At 51.2% G+C, this 9,238-nt stretch overlaps 1 protein-coding gene across 2 annotated transcripts in view; it reads left to right on the top strand.

The window, feature by feature from the left end:
• The window catches only part of MYLK3 (myosin light chain kinase 3), a 54,546-nt gene that overhangs the window by 8,789 nt on the left and 36,519 nt on the right, over positions 1 to 9,238 (top strand). The window contains exon 1 of one of the 2 annotated variants that reach the window (XM_012653963.1): positions 3,440 to 3,889. The exons of the other annotated variant lie outside the window; for it this stretch is intronic. Coding sequence (XP_012509417.1) covers positions 3,440 to 3,889 — 450 coding nt within the window. Of the gene's footprint in view, positions 1 to 3,439; positions 3,890 to 9,238 lie in introns of those variants that run through there. 2 annotated transcript variants of the gene reach the window in all.

The following is a 9,238-nucleotide window of genomic DNA, read 5'->3' as shown; positions in this document are numbered from 1 at the left end:
GGGTCTCGCTCTTGCTCAGGCTGGTCTCGAACTCCTGAGCTCAAACAATCTGCCCGCCTCGGCCTCCCAGAGTGCTAGGATTACAGACGTGAGCCACCGTGCCCGGCCCCTCTTCTTTTTTAATGGATGGAATAGAATAGACTTTTACACTTTTCTGTGGCTACGAATGACAGCTTTGTTGAGTATGATCAGGTGAGAGGCTCCCAAGGGACCCCCCACCCCAGTGCGCAGAGCTGTTGCACTGTGGACCATTGAGCTTCTCCAGAAACAGACCGTGACCTCCAGGGGGCCGAGGGCCCCGGTCATGCCCTTCTGTGCAGGGGTGATGGGAAGGAGGGGAGGCACCGTTTGGGAATAGACTCCTCAGTCTTGCATTTTTGTCCCCTGTTTACCCCAGGTGGGGTCCGCAGGATTCTCTGGGGTTCTATGCAGAAAGTTAGGCTTTGGTTTTCTCTTTCGTGTTTCTCCAGTTACCTCTCCTCCAACAGCTTTTCGTCTTCCAGAAATTCATTGATAATGCTCACTCACCAACGGCTCCTCTGCCGTGCTCTTTGTCACTGAAGGCGTGTGTTTATTTTCTTCCCTTACTACCTCTTTGACCAGGTCTCCGGAGGGAACGGAGGTCAATGTGGGGGTTCAATTTTGCGAGGTGAGTCAGTCTTGATACCATTTTAAGATGAGGATGTTGCCATCCCTCCCACCCCATGATCCCGAGACTGCAAAGTCACCAGAAGGCCAGGGAAGCGTCTTGGGGTTCAGTGCACACTGACCCCACCCTGGGGCAAACAGAGGAGTGGGTCAGCTGCCCTGTCCTCACCCGGGAAAGATGAGGTGTGACTGGATTCGCTACTCCGTGTCGATCTCGATCAGCTGCCTCTTCTCTGGTCTTGTTCTCTTGGCTCGAGGGGTGGAGGGCCTCCCTGACCTCTGGTCACCAGTGCCCCAAAGAACTGCCTACGCTGCGCGCTGCTGCGTGTCCCCTGGGGAGGGTGGAAAGAACCGCACGTCAGCGGAACCGTGTGCTCGCAAATGGCTCTCCTGCGGGCTGAGAAACGCAAGAGATTCGAAGCTGGTGCCCCTGGCTGCTGTTTTCGTCAGGAACTGCGGTCCTTGTGTTCAGGGCTTTCTGCCAGAGGGACGCAGAGCTTGCTTCTGGGGACGGCCAGGCGTTCCTGCCCGTGCTCATGTTGGTTGTTCAAGCCCAGCGCCTGCCTCCTCCTGCCGCAGCAGTCTCTGACGGTCAGCTTAGTCTCGGCTTCCTGCTGTAGCCTCGCCAGTTCCTTCCTTCCGTGTAGAAAACCCCCCACACGAAGGGATGCTCCAGAAAGGCCCGTCTACCCTCGGGCAATCAGGCTGACTCCAGAGAAAGGCGGCTGCTGCAGCTGTGTTCTAGGAGGCGAGCTCCTTGCAAGCCTGTCGCTTGGGGGAGACCTGGGGCAAATCCTTCTGTAATTTAACTAATCAGCTTTTGATATAAAAGTGTGTCTGGGGCGTTTGTTTCCTTTGGGTTCATCTGGATGTTTTAAGACGTCTTTCCAGGTTTTAATAACCCAGACTTGCCTGGGTGCTGGTTGCTCCAGCGATCTCCGTAGCAGCGGAAACAATGAAGTCTCCTCCGAAGCCGGGCTCTGTCTGCGTAGGCCGGTGGGAACTTCATGCCACAAACATCGTTGGCACCAGCTGGGAGCGAGGCATTGGGCTGGGTGTTAGACTTCCAGAGATTTCTGCAGGTGGCCCTTTCCCAAGGTTTGATCCAGAGAACCCTGGTTCCCCAGGGCAGTGATAAGTGTGAAGCGTGGGGGATGGTGTCAGATGCAGGTTTCTTTTCTACGGCAGATGAGGTCCCACTGAGGTGCGCAGTGAATGTCCGAGAGGGGCTGGGGCACAATGTTACTACCCAAATTTCTTTTTCCAAGGAGACTTTGTTTATATTTGTGCATTTGTTTGAAATCACAATGAACGTAACAGACCAGTGCTCTTTTGAGCATGCGCAGGGTCCTTCTGCTGACAACGCCCAGGGCTGTGCTCCCCAAAATGGGTTTGGATTTCTATGCGGCCACTCAGGGGCACAGAGGGGTAGGCAGAAGGGACTGTGCTCAAACTCCATTTGCACGGCAAGCGCCTTGTGTGGGTAGTTAGCTGTGGCTTAAATAGCTAAACCACCTAATGGTGCTTTTAGATGTCAAATTGCCTGGTCAGAGTTTATCATAATTGCTTTTATTCAGAAGGGGGAAGCTTAGAGGGACACTGAAGCCCCCTCCTCGGCGCCAGTACTGAGCGTGGCTGAACCATCCTCAGGAGGCGTGTCTGGGCGACCTTGGACGGATTTCCCTCTCTGGGCCTTGCTTTCTCCTGATGAGGGGCTGGATGAAAGTTGTGTAAAACAGACAGCTCCGTGACATCCTGGGGACTTGAGGTGCACCTGTGTGCCCCACCGCAGTGACAACCTGAGCATCTCTGCTTGTGTCTGGTTTATTTATTGATGCATCTGTAAAAATTTTCCTTAGAATTAAGGGTTCGTGAGGCTAAAATGTTTGGAAATTAAAGGAAACACAGGCCCTGTTGCTCTCGAGGGTCCCGCTGAGTCTGTTTCAGTTTATAAATTGGGCGTCTGATACCGGCATAGTCATTATTGGGGGAACAGGGCTCTCTGGTGAATGTCCCCCAGAGGGCTCTGCGAGGAACATGACCCTTGGGATGGCATTTGGTGAGCAGCCCAGGCCATTGTCCCTCGGTTCTATTTTAGGTACAAGTGACTGGGGGCCGAGGCCCTGTGTGGGGAGGCGCCCGCAGTCTAGCCCACAGACAGGCTCAACACATGTTTTTGGCATCAGCAAAGTAGGAGCACCCAAAATTTGTTTTTAATTTGCAGAAGCATGAAAATTTTCATCACAGCAAAAGTCAGTGCTTTGTCGAGTGGTCTCACATTTCCTTCCGTTTTGGTCTTGCTTTTTATTGTGAATTCGGCGTGCGTGTGGCCTCAGTGCTTCGGGCCTTGATGGTCCTACTCCGTCTTGCAGAGTCCAGCCCCGCAGTGTCCTCACCTAAAGCCCGTTTGCTTCTGACCTCGGCTGCAGCTACACGCGTCCCTGCCTACCCTGGGCAGATTCTTAAAATGTTTGCCCATCAGCAGCCTCTCAGAGAGGAATGTCAAATGCTGCCGTGATGTCAAAGGGGCCCCAGGGTGAAGGGCCCGGGCCAAAGTCAGCTTGTCACTCGCAGCTGTGGCAGAGCGGGAGATAAGCAAAGCGCAGACACGGAGAACCGGCCCTCTGCGCGCCTGGGCAACGGCGGGCTGTGTGGGTCGGTGCTGCCGGGCGGGGACGGGGACGTCGGCCACCGAGGACCATGAACTTCCAGGCACTACCACCTCAGTGAAAACCAGAGGTCCGCGGCTGCTCCGTTTCCTCTCCCTCGCCCGAGTCAAGCCTGCGTCGGGATGTCAGGAGCTTCCAAGGAGAGTCCGGGGCCCCGGGCGCTGCCGGCGTTGGGCAAGGCCTGCTTAACCGCCATGGACAAAAAGCTTAACGTGCTCAACGAGAAGGTTGACAAACTCTTGCATTTCCAAGAAGACGTCACAGAGAAACTGCAGTGCATGTGCCAAGGCATGGGCCACCTGGAGCAAGGCCTGCACCGGCTGGAGGCCTCCCGTGCCCCTTCGGCTGACGCTCAGGCCGGGTGGCCGGAGGTCCTGGAGCTGGTGAGGGCCATGCGGCAGGATGCCGTCCAGCACGGTGCCAGGCTTGAAGCCCTCTTCAGGATGGTGGCGGCTGTGGACAGGGCCATCGCTTTGGTGGGGGCCGCGTTCCAGAACTCGAAGGTGGTGGATTTCATCATGCACGGGAGTGTCCCCTGCAGGAAAGGCAGCCTGGCTGATGGCCCCGAAGAGGTTGGTTCCTGCTTCCCTGTCCTGGCTAGAAAGGAGGCCCAGGGCCCTGGTGGGGAGGCTGGCCGGGCAGCTAGTCTTAGGAGAGCTGGAAGGATGCTGTCCCCTTCTCATGCTTCCTGTGTGACCTGTTGGTGGGGAAAAGGAGAGCTTGGACCTTACAGGTGGTAAGTGGGTTTCCAGGCAGGACACTGACCGCCACTTTCCCCAGGGAAAGGAAGAGGCAGTGCCCTGGCCAGGACTGTGGGGCCTTGGGCAGCTCTAAGGAACCTAGAAGTGGGATGCAAACTGCGATTTGGGAGAGGAGGCTTGATATCCCAATGGCTTCTCTTCCTCTCGGGGCTCTTCTCTGCTCCTTCACACCTGGAATGGGGACAGGTGGAGAGAGGTCAGTTTGACCTTTGGGAGCCCCTGCTCAGAAACCCAACCCCCACTTCCTGTCCCCAGCCTTGTGCTTTTTGCCCCAGAGTGGGCGGAGTGTGCAGCTGCCTGTGGGAGGATGAGTGCTGACAGTGACCCATGGGGGACTACAGGCAGGAGCCAGAGCCGGGCAGCGGAAGGTGGCAATTCTGGCAGCCGCTGTTCCCGAGGGTTGCGTAATCAAACTTGCTGGCTAATGGAAGCCTGGCTGCTGGGAGAAGGCAGGGGGGTGATGTGTGTAGAGGGAACACCCTGTTTGGGAACAGCTAAGGGTCAGCCACTTAGCAGCACTCAGACCACATGGAGCCATCGTTTCAGATCCGCAGTTTATCCACCAGCCTCTGGCAAGAGAGGAGCTGGGGTCTACAGGGGTCTGTACTGGCCCTGTGTCAGCTACTGAGGCTGAGGCAGGAAAGCAGGGGTGTGCCTTCCCTCCCAGCAGCCCCCCAACCCCGCCCTGCAGCTTCTCCCAGAGCAGCCCCCACCCCAGCTCCCTGCTCTCTGTGCAGCCGTCCCCTGAGAGTTTGGCCTACAGGGCAGATGTGACCCACTGCTCTCGCCACTGATAACCAACCTCAGCCTTAAAGAAGAAAATTAATCCAATTAATACGGTCGGCGCTCCCTATCTGCACGTTTTGCGTCCTTGGATTCAACCAACAGCGGGTGGAAAATGTAATTAGGCCTACGATGGTTGTGTCTGTTCTGAGCATGTACAGACTTTTCTTTCTTGTCATTATTCCCTAAACAATGTAGTATAACAGCTATTTACATAGCGTTTACATGGTATTAGGTATTATAAGTAAGAAGAGAAGATCTAAAGTGTTTGGGAGGATGTATGTAGGTTATATGCAAATACTCTGCCATTTATATCAGGGATCTGAGAATTTGTAGATTTTGGTATATGCAGGGGGGGCCCTGGAACCAATCCCCCATGGATACCAAGGCATGAATATAATCTGATAAAAATGAATCTAATCAACAGCATTAAACAAGGAAATTTATTTAATATGCACGTGGTAAAAAAAATCATGTTGCATAAAGAGCATACGTCTCCCTCCTATGCCGTCCTCTAGTCCCCACAGCAGCCCAACCCCCCAGGCAGTTGTAGGTACTGGTTTCCTCTGGATCCTTCCAGATACCGCTGTGTGTCTGCGAGCACATTGTCTACATACCGCCTTTGTCTACATACCGCCTCTCTGTTCTAACTTAAATATTATTCACATGTTCTGGCTTTGATGTTTTTTCATTTAATGCATTTTTGGCGTTGTTTCCTATTTGTACCTAGAAAGCTTCCTCATTTTTGCTTCTTAAAGTTGTGGAATGCTTCATTTTGGGACATGCGTTGTAATTTTTTGACCAGTCCTGTATCCTTGTTTGTTTGTATTGTTTCCGATTTTTAGTTGTTCTGAATAATGACGCAGTGACAGTCTGTGTATGTCTGTGTGTGTTTTTGAACGCGAGTGTGAGCTTACCTGCGTGGCATGCTGCTGGCCGGGGAAGTGCCAAGCCAAAGGGTAGTTTGTATAGATAAAGCCAAACCACCCTGCAAAGAAGTTACTCCAGTTTAGTCTCCTACCAATAACGTCTGAGAAAGCTTCTGCGTTTGCCTGTCCAGTGAATGAAAAATCAAATCTCATTGTGCATGTGCTTTCTTAACATTTTAGTGTGAAAGATTTTACACATTTCTAAAAATAAAGATTAAGATAATGGACCCTGTGAGCCCGTTCCCAGTTCACCGTCAGCCAGAGGCCAAGGCCGTCTTGTCTGTTCCTCACCCACTTCCAGATTATTCTGAAGGAAATCTGAGACAGGGGATCATTTCTTCCATAAATGTTTCAGAGTTTACATCTAAAAGATAAGGGCTCTTTTTAAAAACACAGTCATGATACCGTTATCTTACCTAAAAAGAGAATGATAACTTCCTAGTATTACCACAGTCAGTGTTCAAATTTCCCTAATCATCTTATACTTTTAAAAATTTCTATAGTTTATTTGAATCAGATCCAAATAAGGCAATTAGATATATGTCACTTAAAGCTAACTCTTCTTTTGAATTCATAAAAACATTAAAACTTTTTATTATGGAAAATTTCCAAGTATAACCAAAAGTAGATAGAATGATAGATCTTGCAGCTTTCATTTATATTTCTTTCACTAGAAGACTGAACATCATTCATAGGTTTAAAACCTTTTGAATTTTCTGTGAGCTTCCTGCACATGACCTTTTCCTCTTTCCTATTTTTTTTTTTGCCTTTTTCTTATTGATTTATAAGAGTGCTTCATTATTAATGAAGTTAGCTATCGTACTTGTGGCAAATATTAAGACATTTCTGGGGGGGGTGGGTCTTAGAACTTTCTCTTTTCTGAGTTCTTGCAAAATTTCTTGTCTGTGCTCCCCACTGACACTTGACTGACCTCTCTTCTGGTCCTTGTGTTTAATGCACATGTCACTAGTTGCCTTCTGGTTTGGGCCCTGTCTCCCCACCTGGCTGTCAGCTGCTCGTTGCCCAAGGCAGGAAGCCTCTACTTCCTTCCGGGTACCGAGGCCGGGGCTGATCTCGCAGGAGCAGCTCGGAGAATGGATGGCGAACTGAGACATGGCCACGGCTATTTGATACATCATCCCTGCTGAGAGCTATGCTTTATGGAGACTTTCTTAGGACCCTCTTTGTGTTTCCTACAGAGTGGGGGCATAGCAGTCATCTGAGAAATTGAATTAAATCCTAGCACTGGCTGTTAAATTTGAAAATTGTGCCAGGACTTCGCGAAAGTCCTCCTTGGATCTTCAGAAGTGCCCGGTGGCACTTTATCTGCTTGCAACAGTGAATTAGATAATTAGAAGCCGGGTGCTCTCTGCCGGAAGACTGAACCTATCCAGCTCGGGGTGGGCTGGAATCACAGTCAGGCTGTTCAGATGCATCAGTCCTCTAGAATGGTGTTTGAGGTCTCTTTTGCTTCTTCTGGATGCATAGACAAGGCAGAGACCAGAAGCTCGAGCCCTGAAGACAAGCCAGCTGCCTGTTGTGTGTGTGCGTGTGTGTTTGTGTGTGCCTGTTTACTCTAAAGTCAGAGGGAAGGAGAGGACAGTTTGAGCCCAACAAGGTCTGCCAAAGGACATCTGTACAAGTCCCTTTCTACCCGTGGCGTGAAACAGGAGGAGGTCCGCGATAATGCCTCCAGTTCCCCAACTGCGGGGGTGGCAGGACGGAGCCTGCAGAAGAAGGACAAGGGAGGGCTATCTGCTGAGCAGGGGATCTGGGCCACATCGACGACGCTGGTGATGATCGTGATAACAGCAGCTCACATTTTTCATTAAGTGCCTGCCACGTGCCAAGTGGTGAGCTGTGTGTTCTGTGTGCCGTGTCCTTACCATTAAGAGGGCAAAGCTCGGTGTCCCGGAATCCCAAAGGGATGAGTAGATGATAAGATTGAGGGAAGCAGGACAGCATAGGAAAGACGGTGGGCGCGACCCTCAGCCTGAGGGTCCGAGAGGTATTTGGGAGAGGTGAGGACTACAGGGCCCCAGTTAGAGGGACTGCCCTAGCCAATTTTTGCCACTTGGGCCTAGAGTTGCCAGGTCTTCACATTTTTTCAAGTGAAGCTGGGAACCTAGAATTTTTTTCTAATTGGTTTCATTAAGATATATTAATTAAATAATAATTATTTTATTAAGGTATAATTTACTACAATAAACTGCATACAAACACACAAACTATGCACATTTTTTTTTTTTTGAGACAGGGTCTCACTCTGTTGTCCAGGCTGGAGTGCAGTGGCGTCATCACAGCTCACTGCAGCCTCCAATCCCCAGCCTCAAGTGATCCTCCCCTCTTGGCTTCCCAAAGCCCCAGGGTTACAGGCATGAGCCACCACGCCCGTCCGATGTACATTTTAAATACATAGTTCAACAAATGTATACACCCGTGTAACCACCACCACAATCAAAATATAGAACAATTCTATTACCCCAAAAGGTATCCTAGAACTTTAATGTAAAAATTTCCTAGATTTTAAATGTTGAAAACAAATTAAAATTTTTAAAATGCTATGCCTGCCCAACAAAATGTGTCCTGAGGTGCTTTTGTTCTCTGCGGTCCCAGCTAAGGCCCCTGTGGCCAAGGCAGGTGTAGGAGCTTTATTGGTGAGTACCTTGTTCCTGGGGCCCCAGCCCAGCGTCTGGGACGTGACCAGAGCCGGTGCTGCGACATGTGCCAGGAGTCGTCTCAGGGACTTTACCAGTCAAGGGCTCAAAACACCCAGAAGCACCATGGGAACCCAGCAAGAGGTCAGACCGTCTAGAAAAATTTGCTTGCCAGCTTAGTGCTGGGCCATGCCGAGCGTGTGCGGAAGCTCCAGACTGTTTGAGGGGTGAAAGCCGTGCTCACCAGGCCTGATCCAGCATGGGCCGTCAGATTAGGAAAAGCTGCTGAGAGCTCCTCTGGGCCAGGCACGGAGCATCCTTACAATGGGCTCGCCCAACGCTGATAGCGCTTGAGCTCAGGCAGGACAAAATCAGCGGCTGTTGAGCACCTACTGTGTGCTGGGCATACTTCTTAGAACACTCCACAAATTAACCTCCCAAATCCTCCCGCGAACTTTACCAGGCAGGTGTCATTAACCCAATTCGTAGATGAGAAAAGTGAAACGCACAGAAGTTAAGGATCTGGGCCAAGTGGCGAAGGCAAGGTTCAAACCAGCAGGTCTTGCCCAGGAGCCTGTGCCGCGGGCTGCACTGCCAGACTGTGAAGGGGTGACTGCGGGGCCTACCCACCCAGCTCCCACGCCGATATGCACTGATCGTGACACTCTTCTCCCGAAGCATGGATTTTGTTGTTCGACTTCGGAACCTGTAACCACGACCAACTGACCTGACTTGACTTTTTTTTTTTTTTCCTCAGACAGAGTCTCTCTGTGTTGCCCGGGCTAGAGTGC

Source organism: Propithecus coquereli, unplaced genomic scaffold (genome assembly GCF_000956105.1).
Source record: "Propithecus coquereli isolate 6110/MARCELLA unplaced genomic scaffold, Pcoq_1.0 Scaffold436, whole genome shotgun sequence".
NCBI classification, from domain to species: Eukaryota; Metazoa; Chordata; class Mammalia; order Primates; family Indriidae; genus Propithecus; species Propithecus coquereli.
Note: the sequence above shows the minus strand (reverse complement) of the source record. Positions and strands in the feature narration are given on the sequence as shown.